Source organism: Calypte anna, chromosome 17, assembly GCF_003957555.1.
Source record: "Calypte anna isolate BGI_N300 chromosome 17, bCalAnn1_v1.p, whole genome shotgun sequence".
Classification (NCBI taxonomy): Eukaryota; Metazoa; Chordata; class Aves; order Apodiformes; family Trochilidae; genus Calypte; species Calypte anna.
This window is the reverse complement of record NC_044262.1, coordinates 9,555,339-9,576,521: the sequence shown is the minus strand read 5'-3', so window position 1 is coordinate 9,576,521 and position 21,183 is coordinate 9,555,339. Positions and strand designations below refer to the sequence as shown.

The following is a 21,183-nucleotide window of genomic DNA, read 5'->3' as shown; positions in this document are numbered from 1 at the left end:
GAAATGGAGTTGGGAGGTGACAGCAGTGGGTGCAGGGCTGGGGCTGGATGGGGCATCTGCACCAAGCTGAGCTCCTTCCTATGTGATGTACTCTAGGTGGCCCTGCTCTGGCAGGGGGTGTTGGACTAGATGATCGTTCGAGGTCCCTTCCAAACCCTAGGATTCTGTGATTCTATGATTCCCAAATGAACGGCAGAGAAGTCCTGAGCTGGGAACCCCCAGCCCCTCACCTGCACACACTTGTCAAAGTTTAGAAGAACAAAAGTGGGTTTTTTTTGTTCGTTTGGTGGGCTTTTTTTTTTTGATTTTTTTTCCCCTTGTATGAAACTTGGCTGGCAGTTTGCTGGTGTGAAGTGTCCTGCACCCTGGGACTGAGTTTCTCCTCTGTGTTTTAGCAGACACCAAGAGCTCTGGCCATGCCAACCCTTTGGGAACAAACCCTCAGAAAGCTTTCAGAAATTGCATTCCTTCAGCTTCTCCTTTTTACTGAGACTGCAATCCCTGTCCTGCTGCCACCCCCCCAGAGCTCCCTGGGCACATTCCATGTTTGTTCCCTCCCATGAGCTCAGGTTTGGTGGTGGCGATGATGCTGGGGATGATGCTGGGGATGATGCTGGGGGGCAGAGAGAGCCCCAGGAGCAGCAGCAGCTTCAACATTTCACAAGGGGCTGTTGGTATTTCAAAGAGCTCGTGGGAAATGTGTAGTGCAAGACAAGGTGTTGAAATTACCAGAACTTTAAAGATGCTTTTTCTTTCTTAAGATTTCCTTAAGAAGCCTCATGGTTGTTTTCTTGAAAGGAGCTGAAGATGACAGGGAAAAAGGGTAAAAAGGCAGAAAAGGGAAAGGAGAAACCCATGTTTGCCTCTGGGCACAAGGGGGAAAACTTTCCCAAGCATCTGCACAAGTGAAGAGCTTGTGTCCTGGTGGTTTTTATACCAGTTGGCTTAAAAATCATCTGTGTACAGGCACCAATCCCTCTGTCCCTTTGCCAGTCAGGGGTTTGTCCACTGTTTGCTGCCCTGCTTCCCACTGCCCTGCTCCGAGGAGCTGGGGATGCCTGGAAAGAACCCCTCAGCTGGATTCCTGCTGTGCCTTTGGGGTGACCCCAAGTTCTGGGTTTCCTTTTGCCTCTGAAGCAGCTGGGAGCAGAAAGCTCCAGCATTTGGTGGCAATGAGCAAGGCTGTGCTGAACCGGGTGGGAAAGAGCAGAGAAGGTCCCCATGTCCTTGTCATTAACTTGGCCCTGCAGAAAGCCCCAGTGACTAATTAAACCTCTGGGCTTCCCAGCCAGGAATCCTGATCCTTACATCTCTCCCAGCTTTAATTATCTACCTCTGCGTGCTTCTTCATGAAGACAGAAAAAAAAAACCAAACCCAAACCCAACCCATATTCAATCTAATTGGCTTAATTTTTATAACTATGCTCCCCTCCTGAGATCCATTTCTACAACGATTTGGGCTGTTCTTTCAATATCCTTTTCTTAAATCCTTATGATCAGCTCATTCATTCTAATTTGGAAAGAGGCCCCACGAAAGAAAGAAAAAAAAAAAAAAACCCAAGTTTCTTTTGGTTTATGTAGAGCATGATGTGAATGTTCCTGACAGCAAGGCTTCTGGGTCTCCTAAGCAGTTGGTTTTTTTTAAAAACTTTTTTTTATTCCTGCCCAGGAATGCAAATCTACATTTTTTGAAGAGAGGAGATGAATAACAACAGCAGGAATGCTCCAGAGTTTGTGGCAGAATCACCTTGATTTTCAAAACAAGCCTATTTCTGTAAATTAAAGTTCATCTTCAAAGAGGAATAAATTCACCCCCACACAGGAGGTTTCCCACTCTCTCCCCACACTCTACCCTGTTCATCTTGGTCTCCTATTCTCTGAGAACTCCAAACCCTCCAGAAATATCCCCCAAACCATGGATTTTAGCTTGCATTTTAGTCTGTTTCATCCTCAGTTTGGACTTCCCAATTATTAAAGAAAAAACAAAAAGAAAAACAAGAAAAAAAAGGGTGAGAACATTGAGATTTATAACATCCACTAAAGGCTCCAGAGCTGGAGATTTACACAAGCACAGAACTGCTCAGTGGTGACTCCAGCAAGAAAAATGTGTGGGACTCTTGGATTTATGACCAAAATTGGCATTTTCAGTATTCTCAAACTTCTCCTGGCAGGCACCTCTCAGGTCAGGGACTCTCTGAGTGATCATCACGAGGCATGAGGTCAGAGAACACTCCCAGAACACACACTTCTGTGCATGTTTATTTACCTTTTTGGTATCATCTGACCACCTACCCTTTGTAGGGACATCCCTCTGGGGGATGCAGATTCCTGACCATGGTTTGAGGTTTTTCCTGCCTGTCTGCAGGAAAGCCAACAGCCCCAAGTCTCTGTTTTGGCTCTTGCAGCTTCCCAGGGGGAGGTTTTGGTGGGTGCAGATGCTGACCCCAGATGCCAGAGGGAGAAATTTTACAAGGGGATTTGGGTGCTGAAATCTCTTTGGAAATTCCACTTGAATCCTGTCATTCAGTTCTTCTCTCTCCAGCTACCTAAAGGTAAAGCAATGAGTCTCAGGTGTCTTGAAATTGGCCCTCCTGCCTGTCTGAGGAGACCAGTCCTGATGCCAATGCCAAAAAGGATATATTCCCTTTTTTAATCTCTTCTGCAGTGGTTCCATAACACCCCTGGGAAGGAGAACCCAAAGGGAAAGGAGAACTCCATGCATGGGGGGCTAAGAAATGTTTCCAGAGAAGAACTGAAAAGCACCAGGGAGGTGCTGGAGATGAGCAGGAAAGAAACCTGACTCAGCTGGAGGTGTGATGGTGTGGAGGAGACATGGGGAATGTTGAAGGAAGATCTAAGAGCCCCTAAGTGCTCTCCATCTCTGTTGTGATGAGCTGGAGATGCATTCCCTGGCCACAAGGAAAGGATTGTGGGACACCTTTAAAGTCCATGGAGATTTCTGGGCCATCATTTCATCCAGAAACCACTTCAGAAAGCTCAAGCTGGGCATGAAGCTGAGCACCACAACACCCTCTCTCCCGCTGCTTCTTTTCCCTCATCCCTCCCAAAACACAAATCGGGGCTCAATGCCAGAAGAGAGGCAGCAGCCTGAAAGCCTGGGAATGGATGAGCTGGCAGGAAGGAGCTCAGGGATCAGATCAGTTTCTTCAAGCAAAAAGACAGGGAAGTGTAGAGCTCTGAGAGCCCTGTGCTGGTGGCTCCTCTCCAAGGGAACATTTCCCTTGGTATCTTTGGAGGGCAGTGCTGGTCCTGCTGGGTTGGAAGCTCCCTGGTGGGGACAGATGGACCTGGTCGTGAGTCAGGGTGAGGAGAAACTTCACAGCAGATGGCAAGAGGCAAAACCAAGTCTGGAGCGTGGCAATCTGCCCAGCATCCCCCCCACCCTGGCAAAGGAGCAGCTCCTGCCCATCCTCCTGCTGGCTGGGGACTGGGATGCCCAGAGAGGAACCAGGCTGGGAGCTGGGATGGTCCTTGGGAGGAGATTCCTCTGAGGGGCTGGAAGATGGAAGGTTTCCAGCCCTTGTCTGTGGCTCTGGATCCAACCCCAGAGCTTCAAGCAGAAGGAAATTGTCCCAGAAGGTGTGGGGAGAGGGTGAAAACATCATTTAGTGCTGTGCTGGGGCACCTGCACACAGGGGGAAAGGTGGAATCAGTTAGAAATTATTTTATGCAGAAGTTCCTCAGTCGTTAGCATAGTAATGAAGTTTTAATAACACGTTAACCTTTCCTTGTTCCTCCACCCCAGAAAATCACACTGCTCCTCTTGTTGAGTGCAAAGTGATGTGGTTCTTCCAGCCCAGAAAGTCATTAAATTCAGCAGAAGAAATAAGTTCCTTTGAAAAACATTCTGGTGGCTGAAGGCTCTCCCAAAATTGCTGGGATCCTGTCTATGGGGTGCTCCAACCCCCTGCAGCTCCAAACCCAGCTCCCATCTCAGGATAATCTCATTTTTAAAAGTTTTCTTTGGTCCCTGGCATGTATTTCTTGTTTGGGGGATTTGATTTTTCTGTAAGCAAACAGAAGTGTGTGAAAAAACTCAGCAGGGATAACAGAAGCTTCCTAGGTGCCAGAAATAAACCATCAGCAGATGCTACCCAGGAATTAAAGGTGTTGAAGAGTTTTCACTGCTCCTCAGGAACCCTTCCCCTTCTCTCTGAAACTCTGCTTAGTGAATGAAACTCTGCTTTTCTCCTCCACTACTTCACAGAGGAGCCTCCAGTTCCTACCCGAGGCTGTGCAGTAAGGCAGGGGAGATCTCTACTTCAGGCTGGGAGAGAAATAGCTTTGGATAAAATTGATTCCTTCATTCCTCAAAGCCTTTTATTTCACACAAGTGGCTCCTCCAGCCTCCCCTACAACAGGCAGACAGCACAGATGATTACATTTTATTTCTCCTCCTTCCTCTGATTGCCACAGGCTCAGGAACAGCTCCTGCATGCAACACCACTCACAAAAGGCTAAACTGAAACTTAAGCTCTAGACATGCCACGGGATTGATGAATTCAGCATCAGCCCTGGCTTGGTGGGTCTTGTAAGCTCCTATAATTGCATTTCTCCTGCTGTGATTTATGACACAAGGTGGAAGGCCTTGCTCGTGTTATTTTTTTTTTCTTTTTTGAGGAAAAAGCTGAGGGCTTGCAAAGGGGAAAAGAAAACTGCATTAAGATCAGCCTCAGGAAACTGTGAGGTGCTGTGCAGCTTGGCAGAAAGGAGGGAGGTGGTAACTTCCCACCAAGTATCTTCCCCTTCTTGATGGCAGCAGAAATCCTCATCTTTCCCTGCTTGCCTGTCAGCCAAAATTATTCATCCCGGGGGAGCAGATATTTGCAAGGATGCATTTCTGTGGTGTTGAACCAGAGAGGCAGAAGATCCATCACAGTGAGAAATGAACCTCGACAGCTTCAGGCAATCAGCTCAACCCCAAACCTGCAACTGGGACCTGAGGGACACCTGGAGCATCCTCACCTCTGCAGCACAGCATCAGCTTTTAAAAGCCTGGCTAAGAAAATCAAGGGGAACAGGGGCAGCTTCCTCAGCACAAGGAACTGTGGGGCTGGGGACACCCTGCAGCCCCTTCCATCCCCCTGATAAAAATACAATTCTGCACCCTGGGTACAGGAGCAAAGCCCATGGACTGATCCTTCTGTAGGGATAAGGAGCTGCTGGCACCTAGAGAGCATCGTGCCCAGCACCAGCTGGGGGGAGGGCTCAGGATTTGGCTGTATTGAGTGGCATCTAGAAAGCATCTTGATGTGATCCTCTCCATAAATCATCTGTGCAGCTCCTATAAATCTCATCAGCCCAAAGAACCACTACCCAATGATTTATTTTTGCAGCTGGCTGAAACATTCCCTCCCCTCCCCACCCCCAAACATCTCTTACAGGAGAAAATGGGGTTTTAACAATCTGGACACCTGGCAAAGTTCCTCATTGTGAAAAGTTTCTCATCTTTTCCTGAAGATTTCTGGAGTTTTGAGTGAGGAAAGGAAAACTGAGTATTTTGTCTTAGGTTTTCTCCTTCTTCTCCACCAGAAAAATGTCTTTCAGCCCTGTTTCATTTTATAGCACGAGTTATGTTCAGGCTTCTGCCAGACTGGTGTTGTGTCACAGGGCACCCGTGGTGTGACAAGATACAGAGAAATCCCTGACCTAAGAAGTGTAAAGTCAGCCTTGAGATATCAGGCTTGAATTGTGAGAAAAGAAAACTCTTAGAAAAAGGAGAGGGCAAGAGGATGGGACCCAAGTGTGCATTTAGTCCCTTTATCCACCTCAAACTCCTGGTACTTGTGATGGGGTCATGTAAAGCATCTCTCCCAAGGCTGTGGGAAGGGTGATGCTGTAACTCACATTTCCTGCAGACTCATCCTTGTTCCCATAGCTTCTCCCTCTGGTTCCTTCTCCACTCACTGGCCCCTCTTTTCAGCCCAAGTCTTTCAGGGCTGCTGCAAAAAAACCCATAATAGTAACTCTGTAATGAGATTCCCACTTCCCCCCTGCCTTCATTTTACTTTTCAGGCTTGATTACTGACCTCATATTTCCTCCAGATAATTTCCACTATCTTGCTTGCTCACAAATGGGCAGTTTATTATCTGCAATTGGCCTCTCTGAGATGACTCTGGCTGCTTTTGTACTGATGGCTTTGAGCTCTGGGGTGGGTTTTTTTTTTTTTGGTTTTGTTGTGGTTTTGTTTTGTTTTTTTTTTCCCTCTAAATGATATTTCTAAGCCCTTTCCCGGGTGAGAAGAGATAGTGCATTTGTTCTTGATAGAATTTCCATTTAAATTGAGGCTGTTGCTCAGTGCAACACGTGTACCAGTTAAACGAGACTCTTCCCTCCAGCAAAAGGCAGCAAATTATATGAAGGAAAAAAAAAAAAATCCTGGGAAGGGGAGGGAGGAAAGGGAGGACTCACAAAACTTGATATGAAATCCAGCTGGATATATGCCTGCAATAAACCATCTAGATCTTAATAAGGCTGTGGGCAAAGCTTGGATTACACTCCCAGCTTTATATCCTTGCTGCTATTCAGCAGCTGCTTCCCTTGAAAGCTCCTTTCTCTGCTTGCCAATCTGATTAGCTCTCTAGAAAATGAGAAACAAAACAACATGAAATCTTTTGTTTTCACTAAATAAATAAAAATGCAGCCATGAGGAGGGAGCTTGGACCAGCCCCAGAAAAGCCTTTTCAAGGGGATAGTGACTCCGTGGGACAGAGCTTTCAGTTGGATTTCTTTTTGGCCTCAAGATTTTCTTGGTGCTGGAAATTAAAGGGAAGGAACCCCCCAGCAATAGGGAAATGCATCCTGGGGGGTGTTGAGAGTCATTTCCACATGCTGCAGCCCCTCTGAATGGGATGGAACTGATCCAGAACTGGGTCCTGGACCCTGAGCCTCCTTATTTCAGCAAAGCAAAGTCAGGAAGATGGAACTGGTGAAGCTGCTCCTGTCCCTGCTCTCTGGCAGCCCTGGGTACCAAGCTGTGGTTATCCAGGGAACAGAGGGTGCCAGAGGCAGCTCAGGTGGGTTCTGGGCAGGAAGATCCAGAGCTACATGATGGGTTGGCTCATCTCCACCCATCCTCAGCCACTATTTCTAATAGAGAAAAAAAAAAACCCAACTCACCCTGCAGTGACCCAGTGGCATCTTCCCAACCCTGGGCACCTGAGACAGGACCCATGTGCACACCTATCATCCCACCAAATGGAAAATCCTCACACCAACCAGTTTTATCCCTGCTAAAAGCAGAAACCAACCTGCAGGAATGTCCCTGGGCACTGCCCCAGGCTGTCCCTGTGCTGGGGACACCAAGGGGACAGCAGGACCAGCAGCTGCTTTCTAGGACTGAAGTGCTGAGCCTGGGCTGGGCTGGTTTGGCCTTTCCAGAGAGCACAAAACCTACGTGAGAGAACTAATTTTTTCTTTTCTGGTTGTTGTTGCCATTTGCAGGGTCACCTCTAAGTCCCAGGTGGGAAATAATCTGCACATTGGTGATTGCTATGGGGGAAGAAATGATTAATTTATCACCTGTCCCAACATCTGAAGAAAGAAGAGAGAAAGAGAGAAGGAAAAGAAAGAAGAAAAGGGAAAAGCCCTCAGAATAATTCAGCCTGAGCAGCCCAGGAGCATTATATATGGCCCAAAACTTCCCCAACCATCTGAATGTAAAGCAGAATCACAGCACTGGTGATATTGTGCCTTGATCAGAGGGAAAAGACATCTGTGAAGGAAGAGGAGGACAATAATGGCATCTTTTCAGCTAGCTGGGGAGATTGCAAAGGGATTTTAATTCCAAAGATGCTGAACAAATTGCAGATGAGACTCTATGAGAATAAAGAGTGTCTGCTCATAGATCAGCACAACCTGATTTTCTCCCCCCTTTAAGTGCAACCATATCAATCTTTAGAGGGGAGGGAGTGAAAAAAAAATCAAGGTGGCAAATGAATTATTCCTCAGCCCTTTCTCCTTATGCAGCCTTTTCCCAGGAGTGCCTGAGCACAGTCTGGAACAGATGATGCTGGAGGAGCTGGTGGCAGGGGGAGGTTCCCCATGACTTTATCTCCAGTATTTAACACAAATATTTTGGGCCTGGAGCATCCTTGACCTAATTAGCACTATTTAATAACAAATAGCTGGCTTGCAACCAAGGGGTCTCCAAGCCTTTTGGAAACATTTGTTTAATTAGATTACACAACAAGCAGCAATCTGTGCTTTGCCAGACAGAAAATGGGGAAACGAGAGGAATAGGATTGGGAGCAGAGCACGGAGAAGTTGTTCTACATCCTCCTCAGAGCTACTAAAAATACATTCCCAGAGCTCTGCTTTCCAGGCTCTGGGAAATCACTAATTAATCCCTGGGGAGTTTGCATGTGACAAGTGGAAAGGAACGTTTGGGAGGATTTCTGGTCTCTTTTTCCACCTTTTTCAGGATTTTTACTTGAGCCAGACTTTTCTCTGCCAGGCAGGGCAGTGCCCACTTGCAGGCCAGGGAGCTGGAGGGGGCAGGAGGCAGCATTGGTGCCAGGGATGCTCAGGGAGCCCATTTGGGACACTCAGGGGTGTCCCAGGTCCCCTTTGCAGGCAGGTGGCAGGGAACATCAGCAGAGGCATTTTAGGGTGGGATGACCCTGGCTGTCAAGGTGAAATGCCTGGAAATATCCCCTCCTGGAGCAGGTTGCTGAGGAGGTGATCCTGCCTGGAATAAATGTGACAGCAGAAAAACTGATATAAAGAGATTATCTACAAGCATAAAACCCATCAGGATGAGAGAGGAGAGAAGCTATTTGGGACTCAACAGCTTTTCCAAAGGCATATTTCATCCCCAAGCCTTTTTTCCCCAAGGCTATGGGCTGGGCATTATTTTTGCTCCTCAGATATCAGTGGACATTGACTGAGAGGCTCCCCAGGCACCCAAGCTGGGGCTGGGGGACCAAGGGATGGGTCCCACTGCAGCCATTCCATGCTTAAAAACAATGATCCCTACAAAAAACCCCATCCCACTGTTATTTCTTAGCAATATCAGCTGGGTTAGCAGCTGTACTGGGCAGCAAAGGCATTCCCAGTCTGGGGTTTGGTGGGTACTGGGCAAACCTGAAATGCAAAGCAGGGAAAAAAATAAATAGTATTTATAGACAACAAATATTAAATACCACTGAGTGTTTCCTTCCTTTTCCTTCCTGAAGAAACATAGGGATTAATTTTTACCCATTCCTGCCTGCTCCTCTGATGCCCTTCAGCAAGGTTAAGCTTTGCCTGGTTTGAAAATCAAACCCAGGGTGGGGTAGAAACTTCCTGTGAAGTTTGATTCCATTCCTTGCAGTCACCACTAAAATGATCTCTGTGTTTCAAATCCACAGTCACTCAGAACTCCCTCTCAGAGCAGATCACTCATGAGCAGACCTCCTTCCCTCTCCTCCTCTCTCCCTGTTGTGGATCTTAATTAACGTCTCAAGTCTGGCAGCTTTTTGATTTCCATTTCAACAGTGTCTCTGATCAGCCTGCTTGAAAGGAAAACCTGAGGACAGGGAGAATTCTATTTTTTTCTCCTGCTCTCTCCTGAAATTCAACATCAGGATGGATGCAAGCTCCCAGCTGGGGCTCCAAGGCCAGGAAAGATGCTTCAGCTTTTGGGAGCTGGGGGCTGAAGGGAGAAACTTTTCCAAGCCAGGCTTCTGGCTGGGAGTCCCCAGCAGATGGATGGACCTGATTTAACATTAAAACCCCAAAACTGACTAAATACATCACTACAGGATCCCAGCAGAGGGATCCCCCAGGAGGTCACAGTCCCAGGTGAAGTTCTTGCATTGATGCAGGCTCAGCCAGAGCATCTTCTCCTTCTGGGTCCCCAGGCAATGGCACAGCCACCACTGCCCCCACCCTTGGGGCTGTCACCATGGCTTGGCCACCCCATGGCTGTCCCCAAGGTCAATCTGGCTGTCAGGGTGCTCACCCAATGCCATTACCCTGTGGAGCACCCTGGGGGATGCTCAGGGAAGGGTCCCCTGGGTGCAGCCCAGGGCTCTGCCTCTCCTGAGCCAAGGGAAAGGGAAAAAACAGGAAAATCTGCAGAGTTAAGGAGCAGCTGACAACAAGCTGAAAAAACCAAAACAAAACCTGCAGAAAACCATTCTGCATAGAGGAACATCTTGTTGTCAAATTAACAGACTAATAATTAGTCAGGATGAGGCTGTCAAGTCCCAGGGCAGGGCTCAGAGCTGGCAGGGGTGCTCTGGGCATTCAGCTGTGTCCAGCACCCACCCCAGGGGTGCAGCTGAGGCTGAGCTGTGGCAGAGCCTCAGAGCCCTCTTACTTATGAACCTCTTAAAAAAACCCAAATGTGTTGGTTTGTCTCTGAAGGAGGAAAACAGTTGCTTCTTTGGGGTTTGCATGTATTTGATTTCTTTGGGGTGTTTATTTTTGCTCCGGGCTGTTTGAGAAAAACCCATTAAAGACAAGGAGGAATTGCTAAGTTTTGTTTGCTGGGAAGGCAGAAACACAACAGGGTCTGTCTGAACTATTGAGTTTGTGCCTCTGGAGAAAATCACTTTGCTGCTGTGATGCCCCAGGATGGAAAAAAAAACAAACAAAAAAACAACAAAAAAACCACAAAACTCTGCAGCCAGAGAAGTTACAAGAAAGAAATGAAATGGCAATAGGTGCCATAAATGAAAGTACAGGATGTTCACACTCCCCATCCTGCTTTGGAGATGAAAAGCAGAAGCAAGTGCTGGCACCTGGGGGAAATCCAGAATGTTTCTGGGACTATGTGCCCAGAGAAGATGCTGGTACTGAAATCTCCTTGATACCAGGGAATGCCCATTCCCCACAGCTGGAAGCCCTGAGGGGGGGTTGAGTTAAGGAGAAACTATTTCCAAGGCTGTACCAATCCAGAGGATTGCTCTGTGGTGCTGGGAGAGCAGAGTTTTGCAGTGACAATCTCTGCTCAGCTCCAAACTGCTGCTCTGCAAGGGGGATGGGGACCAGAGGAGCTCCACAGACCCCATGGACATCCCAGCACTGGGAATGCCAGACCTGGGATCCAAGCTTTGTGCTTTTCCATCATTGCTCAAGTCCTCAAGCTGTATTTTTGTACTCTCTAGGGTGAGTGGTGCCTCCTGGCTGACAGCAGAGCTTGGATTACACCAAATGCATTAAAAAAAAAAACAAACCAAAAACTCCCCAAACCCTAAAACATTAAAAAAACATTGGCATTAAACAAAGCATTAAAAGTTCTGTGGGTTTGGGCCTCTGAGTAGTGGCAGGAGAGCAGCACCAGTCCAACAGTGACTGATGGATGGAGAGAACAGCATCCCAAGCTGGCTTCAAAGTTCTTGCCTGAACACAAGAAAAACACATGGAAATGAAAAAGAAAAGAACACCAAGTGCAGCTGACAGTCTGTAATTCCTGCCCCTGCTGCAAACTGAGACTTAGCTGAGTGTTTCCAGGCTGTGGGGGAAGGTCTTGGGGACCCAAACCCTGGTGAAGGATGGGACATGATGCTCTGAGCAGAGGGACACCAGGTTTGCAGGACAGCCTGATGTGGGTCCCCGCTCAGATCACCCATGAAAAAAAGAAATTAAAAAAGGAAAAAAGTAGAACTTGTCTGTCAGGAAAGCCAGAAGAGTGAATTTGCAGGAGCAGAGTTCCTGTGCAAGGTGTTAAGAGGGAAGGGATGCATTTATCTTGTCCTGGATTAGCTCCTGCTGGAGACTCTGCAGCCCAATCTCCAGGAGGGGGGGAGATGCCAGGAGGCAGATCCAGCTCAATTCCTCTTTCACAGAGTCATGGAAAAGCTGGTTTGTTGGGTTTTTTTTTTCCCTAGGGCTATGGGTCAGATCAGTTCGAGCCTTTTGATTGAAACATTAATAAAAAAACCCCAAAACAAGTCAAACCAGGGCTGGCTGGGGAGAAGATGCTGGATAAAAAGCAGCTGAAAAAAGACCTGGGAAAAGCCTCAGTCTGCCCAGTGCTGCCCACACAGCTCTCTCTCCATGCTCAGCCATGTGCCTCCCCCAGACCCATTCCATCCTCCCCCTTGGTTTTGCTGTTTCTGTCTCCAGGAGAGCTTCAGTCACACTTAGGAAACCCCACACTTGGTGTAGAACACCTGCTCACACTTTTTCTTCCAGGTTGTTTGCCCAAACTCACCTAAACCATGGCAAGAAACCCCCAGGATCTGCTCTCTAAATGTAATCATTGCCAACACCTATGGGTTTTTTCAGTCATTTTTTACCAGTCTCATGAAAAAACAATCTTTAAGGAGCTGGGAGGAGATAAAACCAGAGCAGAGAGGCTGCCACCCAAACCTGTTCATGTCTTGCAGACAGGGTGTGACCTCTGGGTGTCCCAGCATGGCACAGCTTGGGGATGGCAGCTGGATGTGGCAGAGCTTTGCCACCCCCAGCATGGGCTGGGGACCCCATTCCCCTTCCCCCCCAGCTCCCAGAAGGAGCAGGGATGTGTCCATCACCACCAGCATGACCAGAGGGAGCTGCACCTTGGCAAAGCTGCTCTGCACCAACACCAGCTGCTCCTACACAGCCCTGGAAAAGGAGGGATCAGCCCCTGGGACTGATGGGTGTGTGAGGCTGTCCCAAGGGTAACCTCACAGTGGAGTCTCAGGTGGTTTATATGTGGCTGAGCTTAGGGTCTTCTCCCTGGAGGACTTTGCCCCCAAGGACCTGAGCCCCTTCCTCCACAAAAGGGCTAAAACTTAAACCAAGAAGGAATAATTCTCACTTTACTGGAAGAAATCAAATGACAGCAATTCCTGTTTTACCTCAGGTAGCAGGCAGGAGGCAGAGGTACAGAGCCTGGGAGAGCTCAGGTAACAGGATGGGAAACACCCTTCAGGCTTCACCTTCTTTCTGGATACACCCAAGAGCAGAAATCCCAGTCTGGTCAAGCCTGTTAGGAAAAACTTCAATAAATCAAGAGGCAGAGCAAAGCAGACACTGGTGGCTTTACAGCTTCCCCTGCCCTCAGCTGATCTGAAAGGGTGGTGGAGACACAGCTGGGCTCAGCTGTATGGGATGAGCTCTCCCTCCTGAGCATCCCTGGGATGCTCCCATACTGGTTCAGCCCCCTCCTGCTGTTTTCTGTTGTGAATCCTCCAAAACTTCCCACTCCCCTCAAATTCCCTTAGCAGGGTTCTTGCAGTGTAGCTCTAGCACCAAGTCATGGTCATGGAGGTGAAAAATCTGCCCCAGCTTCTCCCCTGGCAGCCCCAGGAGCTGGCACAACCCCTTGCTCAGGTCTCTGCCTTTTCCTGATGTCAGCTCAAGGCTCCTCTCTCAGCATTTGGGACAAGTCTTTGCTGCAACCAGCAACAACCGAGTGCAAATCCCAACTGGGAGTTCAGCAAGGACAAGCTCAGGGTCACCTTGAAGCACCACCAGAATTTAACTTAAATCTTTCAAGCCAACCTAGATAATTAAAGTTATTTTCCTCCTAATTTCCACACCCAGCTCTGGTACCTCTGAATTTCTGGGGTCCACCTGGATAAAGATTTGGCCATAATACCCCAAAATTTCCCCAAACTACTCCTATGATTTACTGATATACTTAGACTGATAAACTTTAATCTAAAGTTCTAGAATTTTTTTATCTGAACACATCTCTTAACCTTGAGATCCAGCACTAATTGCAGCCAAGGAATGAAGGGGAGAGGCTGATAGGACACAGCTTGGCTTGGGCAAAGCTTTGTGCATAGGGATGGGGCTGTGAAGCTATGCATGAATTCCTACCTTACATACCTGCTGGGTGGAAAATCAGGAGATGTTTTCCAGGTGGATGCATCCTCTTGAATTTGCAGAGCAGCAGAACCAACCAAAAGTTCTTTGCAAGCAGCCCCTGAGAAGCAGCATGCTGCACATCCAGGAGCAGTGGTTGGTGTTGGCAGCCAGATGCCTGCAGTTTCTTCCAGTGGTTTCCAGAGGATCCATTAACAACTCCCTGCATGTCCCTGGAGTCAAACCCAGGAGGGGTAAAGGAGGAGAGGACGAGCAAAGTGTCCCCCAGGCTGCTTCCCCCAGTACATCCCCACAGCAGCAGCACCCTGGGGCTGGGACACAAATTCCAGAGGTGATGAACCCACCAAGAAGCTGGAGAAACATCTTTTTTTTTTTGTCTGAACTCATCTTGGATGGATAGATCAGCAAAGCAAAGAGTCCTCTGGTGCAGTGCAGCCGGGCTGGGGAGCTGGTGATCTCCTCATTCAACTCACAGCAGCTGAAACTCCCAGGATTCCGGCAACATTGGGTCAATCCAAGTGTCTCACTGAGGGAAAAAAAAAAGATTTCAAGGCTGGAAGTTCTCTCTGATGGGTTTGGGACATCATTTGACAGCATCTCTCTTACCTTTGGGTGTTTTCACTGCTCCTCTGGTGAACTCTTCAGGCTCCACCAAGCAGAAGGGTTGGGGGGGATCGGGCTGCAATCAACTTCAAGAAGACATTCACATCACGTTGGTTTAGGTGGAAACAGTAAACTTGATTTATTGAAAAAAATCTATTACATTTATTCCTTTATTACACAGGTTTAAAATATTTAAAAATAGCTCTTATGGGCATTACACTTAAATTTTATGACATGTTTATTGGACTTTGAAGAAATGTACAATATGTCATTCGACACTATATTTTAAAAAGGGCCTTATGTACTAAATTTATTTTTTTTTCCATAGGCTTTATTTTTCTTATCAACATTTGTTCAAGTCATATATATTAAGGGAGGAGGGAAATAAAATTACACAAAAAGAAGGTCTGCAAATACAAGTAGTAATTTTATTGCAATATACCGTAGCTAAGTGGTCTGGGGAAATTGGAACAGTTTGGAACTCAGTACAATTACAACACTGTGGGATTCAGAGGAATTTCTTTTTTTTGTTTTATTTTTTCTTAAAGCAGAGAAATAAAAGGAAAAAAAATAAAAGGAAAAAAGCTCCCTTGATGAAAATCTGTAACAGAATCACATGACCCAGACAGGCACACACGTGTACATACATCAACATATGGCTTATCTGTTGCAGAGATATGTGCAACCTTTGCTGACCTTCCCACTCTTCCTGATCCAGGCTCTTGCCAAGGTGACTGAGCAGCTGAATTCCCCTATTATTATTATTTTTAATTTTATTATAATTATTATATCCTCCTTTTCACGGCTTTGCTGCCGGAGTCTGCAGTTTGGGTTTTTTTTTTTAGGGTAGCACCTTTTTTTTTTTATTTTTTAATTTCATTTATTTCTTTTATTTTATTTTCCTCAAGTGGAAAATAAAAAAAAATAAAAGACCCCATGAGAGAACATAAGAGGAGGGAGATGGATGGACAGGGCTCTCCCAGGCTGCAAAGCACCACACGGCATCGCTGCTCCCTCCCTTCCTCGGCTGCTGCTGCTCTCTGCTTGAGGAGGAGGGGGGAAAAGACATCATATAAAGGCTTTTCTTCACAGTAAATGTGATGTCTTTTCCTTTCCTTCTTTTCCTGACCCCCCTTGGCTCAAGCATTGCTGTAATACTCCAGGCCAAATAATAATAATAATAATAATAATTACAAAAAAAAAAAAAAAAAAAAAAAAAAAAAAAAAAAAATCAAACCACCCTGCAGCATCTCTTTTCCAGCCGAGAGATGGAAACAAGGAAAAACAGCCAGGGAGAAAACAAATGGAAAAAAAAAAAAAAAAAAAGATGGTGTCAGCAGGTTGGGAGCTGAAAAAGCTGCAATGAGAGAACACAGCCCATCCTGGCAGAGCCATGGGGGGAAGACCAGGAAAAGTGCAGACTCCCAGGAGTGCTGAGCACGGCTTCAGCATCACGTCAGGACAGCCAACAGAGACATAAATTAGCACCACAAACATCCAGCAACTTGAGTACAACCTGGTATGGTTCCCACCGTATGAAATGCATGAAGATGCTTGGGGAAAAAAAAAAACCAAAAAACCCACCAAAACCAGCAAAAGCTGTAAGCACATCTGGTGTTTTTTCCTACATGGGCCATATAAGCTACAGCAATAGGGTTAAGGAGAGGAGTGGGTCTTCTACATAAGGACCACGAAGGTGCCAGGCACTTCTAACCCAACTGGAGCAAAAGCCTGAAGCCTGTGTTGAAAGTGGCCAAAAAGCAAAGGCTGGTGGGAGGTTGGGCAGTGGCAGGGCATCACCAGTGTTGTATTAAAATTCTTCAACTCGATAGCACCACAGAGACATGTAAAAATAAAAAGCCCCTTTTTTTTTTTTTTTTACCTTTTTTTTTTTTTCTGTCTTACACTTTATATGCAGACAGGACAAATGGATTTCCCCTGCCACTGCAATCTGCTGCTGGGAATGGATTTCTTTCATTATTATTATCATTATTGCTTTAAAAGAGTGCTGAAGGAAAAAAAAAAAAAAAGAGAATTAATTTAAAACATGTATGGTAAGGCAAGCAAGTGAATGAAAAGGCAGAGGCTCAAAGCAGCTCCTGCTTTTAGATTGGGGTTTTGTAGAAATCTTGTTAAAAAGTGGCTTTTACTTTCTTCTTTGGAAACAAATCATTCCAATAGGCATCTGTGGCTCAGGGGGCTGGTTTGCCACTCACTGGGCCCTCATCCTGCAAAGATTCGTGCCTGGATGCAGCTCCCAAACCCTCTGGATCCCGAGGGAAGAGCCAGGGGTGGTGGGGATGGGAGCTGCCATCCTTATCCCCAGGGGGAGGCTTGGCTGGGCTGGTGGTGGGAAGGGTGGTGGTTGCCATAGGGCTGGGGTCACATGCATGTTTTGAAGCCAGAAACATTTCAACATTTCAAATAATATACAATACAAATATTTACTTACAAACATACAAAAATATAAGCACCTTTAATACATGGGAAAGAGATGCCCAGTGTGACTTCTCGCTCTCAGATTCAGGGGGTTTGGTTTGGGTAGCAGGCAGAAGGATGCAATTCAAATGGAGACCCAAAACATTTTGGAAGTGGTCGTGACATCTCTTTGCTAGAGCTGATCCAAATCTCCTGGAAGCCAACAAAATGCCTCCCCCATGAGCTTGGGCAGCTTTGGGATTAGAGCCAGGACTGCCAGGACTTCAACATCAAGCTGAAGGCAGGAGTTTCAAGTTTTTTCCATTTTCCCCTTTGGGAGAAAGAAACAAACAGAGGCAGAGACGAATCCAGAGACAAGTGCTGGGTATTCCTTGGGGGCAAGAAGAAGAAGAAGAAGAAGAAGAAGAAGAAGAAGAAGAAGAAGAAGAAGAAGAAGAAGAAGAAGAAGAAGAAGAAGAAGAAGGCTTTGATGGTGGCGGGGTCTGCTTGGTGGCCGTGGTGGTGGCACAGGGAGAGGTCTCCAGGCCAGGCGTGCGGGGCTCGGTCATGGGATTCTGCACCCGTGGTGGGAAGGGGCTGGGATGGTCTGGATGCGGTGGCACAGAGAGAGGAACTTGGGCAAAACGAGGAACAAAACAGAAAAAAAAAAAAAAATAATAATAACCCATCGCTGTCCAGTTTCAGAACGTGCATGTGACGAGGAATTCTTCTTCTTTATTTTTTTTTTTCTTCGCTTTTTTCTTTTTTTTTTTTTTTTTTTTTTTTTTCTCCTTAATTAATGAAATGGCGCAATGAGGTTACGAGGTTGCTCATTTGGAGACTTTAGTTTTCAGGTGGCTCTTAGCCCATGAAGCAAGCTGGTCCCACCTCGAATCCAAATTTCTGTGATGCTTCTCCAAAGTCATTGAACATGATGTCGACTATAGGTACTTGCTCTACTTTGGGTGTGTTGATTTCCAGGACAGTTTTCTGATAGCCTTTCTTTGCCTGATGGGGGAAAAAAGGGAGAGAGAGGAGCTCTGGTGGTGCCTCCAACCCAACAGCAAGTTAGCATGTAGGAACATCCACCATCCAGCTGGGAATACAGTGAAAATCTTCTCCAGCCATTTTCTAAGTTGAATTAGAGGCACCCAGCACCCAAACACCCATTTTTCCCTGCAGGAATGATCTCAGAGTAGGGACTAGAGAGCAAACCCCTGGGAGATGATTGCCCCGAGCCCAGACTTTGGTGCAAAACCAGCTCAAAACCTGCTATGCCCTGCTGTCAGCACATCTCAGAGCTGGAACAGGAGCCTGGTAAAAATATTGTGGCTGTGGCTTAGCTCTTTTGCCTCCCCCAGGACACGCATGGGCTGTTGAGCAAATGTGAGCTATTTAATTTGAATATATTAGTTTGACTATTATCTGAGTGCTCCCGAAAAGATCACATTTCAAATTTGATGGAATTCACAAGGTGATGTTGTCTTTTTATCGTGCCTGGTAGCTATCCAGTTATTTCTGAAATATAAATAATTATTAGAGGAGCAGAAGTGCACCCCAGGGCATACAAAGCTGCACAAACAAGTGAATTTATAGAGCAGCTTTTGGCTCTACCTTTCCCTCTGATTTGTGGGCCTCAGAAGAATGGGCTGTATGTATCACAGCTACTGAGAGAGGGCTGGAAGAGCAAGAAAAACACATCCCAGTAACAACCTGAACATCAGCCCTGGAGATCATAGAATCACAGAATCAGCTGGGTTGGAAGGGACCTCAGAGCTCATCAAGTCCAACCCTTGATCCACTCCCCCCGTGGTTCCCAGCCCATGGCACTCAGTGCCACATCCAGGCTCTTTGGAAAGATCTCCAGACACGGAGAATCCACTACTTCCCTGGGCAGCCCATTCCAATGCCTGATCACCCTCTCCAGAAAGAAATTCTTTCTCATCTCCAACCTAAACCTCCCCTGGCACAACTTGAGACCCTGCCCTCTTGTCTTGCTGAGAGTTGCCTGGGAAAAGAGCCCAACCCCCCCCTGGCTCCAACCTCCTTTCAGGGAGTTGTAGAGAGTGATGAGGTCTCCCCTGAGCCTCCTCTTCTCCAGCCTCAACACCCCCAGCTCCCTCAGCCTCTCCTCATAGGATCTGTGCTCAAATCCCCCTCAGATCCCCCAGCCCTGGCTGCAGCAGCCTCCATCCAGGCTGGAGCTTGGGTCCTGCACCAGGAGCTCTGTGGCAATGCCACATGGGGCAGCCCGACCTCATCTGCCATGTGCTGGGGCTCAGTGTTCAATGTCCTGCCCCTGGTTCCACGAGGATGAGCTGCCAGGGACCAGAGGTGGTACAGGAGATGCAGAACCTTTCCCTCTGAAGCTGTAACAAGCTCCCTTGGCATATTTTACCTGATTTTTTTATAGCCTGCAAGAAGGTCTCTGGCAGTGGAGAGACTGGGGCATGCCAGTTTGTAGCCCCAGCATTGCACTGGGGCTCAACCAGCTTCTCCTGGTGCTCCTGCCCCACCATCAGCTGCTGTTCCCCCTCCTTTCTTTCTTGCCATGGTCACTTATTTGCAGCACGGTGCCTGGCTGTGCCAAAAGCCACTGTGAGATCAACCAGGCAAAGAAACTTGAAGGAGCTACAGCTTCTCCATGCAAATGTCCCTCACGAGGGAGAGGAATGCAGGGAACCCCAGCCAAATCTCTTCAACCCAAAGGGTTCTAAGCAGGCACGTCTGCCTTAAAATGTGCAACGTGACATCCCACAGAGACTTCAAAAAGGGAAAGGGAGAAGGTTCTTTTTACCAATGACACATTGAGTTAACAGGAGACATGAAGTACTTGAGGATAAATTTCCCCACGTGGCTCCTGAGTGTTCCCAGAAGTGGATGGATGCCCTTTCCCTCTCTGCAGGAGTGTTGAGAAGGAGTTATTCTAATCTGATTTCCCTCGTTGCTCCTACATTAAAAAAAACGTGCCTGTGCCAGAACAGAGCCACTTTCATCTCAAATTATGTGGAGGGCTTTTTCTGTCAAACATCTCAATCTTTCTGTCCCGTGGGCTTCAAGTGCTGCAGTTGCAGAGGGGGAGAATCCTGCACATGTTTTTGCACCAGCCAAGGGGCTCTAAATAAATGCAAGCAGTACTTGGCTTTGCCAAATTTACAGCTCCTGAGGGCAGATTTTTCAGAGCCTGAATCAGGCACCCAAGAGAAGGAGGCAGAAGCAAAAGGAGGATGCTGAGCCCCTTTGGAAACTCTGCCTGTTGCTGGTGGCCACAGCCAAGGTGCTGAGCAGGGGGGGGGGTGTGCTGGGCAAAGCCATCACGGGGAGCAAAGCTGGAGAGGGTGATGCTAGAAGTCCCTTTTGAAATGCAAGGAGAGTTGCCAACCTCTGTCTCCTGCATCCTATAGTATCATCTCACAGAATCACAGAAGAGTTTTGGCTGGAAAAACCCTCTGAGGTCACTGCTAACCCAGCACTGCCAAGGCCACCATCAATCCCTGTCCCTCAGCATCACATCTCCAGGGCTCTGAACTCCCTCCAGGGATGGGGACTCCACCACTGCCCTGGTCAGCCTGGGCCAGGCCCTGACAACCCTTTGGGGAAGAAACTGTTTCTAATATCCAGTCCAAACCTCCCTGGCACAACTTGATGCCATTTCCTTTTGTTCTGTCACTTGGGGAGAAGAGAGCAAACCCCCCTTAGTCCAACCTTCTTTCAAGTGACATCTTCCCTCAGCCTCCTTTGCTTCAGCCTCAACACCCCCAGTTTCACATCTTACTTTACAGAGTTGAGCCTTGCTTTGTTGTGTCCTTTCCCAAGGGCTCCTGGGAGGAGCAGGAGTTTGGTTTTTTCAGACCAAATTGAAGCTTGGTTCTGGGGCTCCTCTGGCAGTTCAGGGGATGCTGGGTCAGAGCTGAGTCCACTCCTGTGCCAAGCTCAGAGCCCTGAGCACCCACCAGGGTGCTGCAAAATCACCCCAACCAACCCACTGCCAAACTAGTAGTGATTTCTTGCCAAGAGGAAAAGCACTTAAAAACATTATAACTGAAGGCTGCAAAACTCCTAGCAGGTGTCAGGGCTTGCCTCTCCCTACAAATGGAGTCAGAGCAAAGGCAAGGAGGATGCTTAAAAGCAACCTGGGCTTTTAGGCAGGTTCCTTCCTGTATGCACAGCCAGCAAGAGAGCAAATCAATCCAATTTCTAGATACGCTGCTGCTTTCCCTGACCTCCAGTTGAGTCAAGGACTCCCAGTACAGGGAAGAACAAGCTGGGGACAATCCTCAAAGCAACTACATCAACCAGCACAGGAAGATTTGGAAGATATTTGCAAAGGGTGCTGGATAACCAGAGGAGGGGGACAGACCCCTCCAGCACCCAAGAGCACAGCATTTCTATGA

General features: G+C 47.4%; 1 protein-coding gene across 2 annotated transcripts in view; it reads right to left on the bottom strand.

The window, feature by feature from the left end:
• Nucleotides 1-17,527: 17,527 nt before the first annotated feature.
• COL5A1 (collagen type V alpha 1 chain) overlaps nucleotides 17,528-21,183 on the bottom strand; it is a 142,251-nt gene continuing 138,595 nt past the window's right edge. For both annotated transcript variants that reach the window (XM_030461190.1, XM_030461191.1), the window contains exon 66: nucleotides 17,528-17,797. In XM_030461190.1, the coding sequence (XP_030317050.1) occupies nucleotides 17,651-17,797 (147 nt within the window). In that variant the 3' untranslated portion in view covers nucleotides 17,528-17,650. The remainder of the gene's footprint in view (nucleotides 17,798-21,183) is intronic.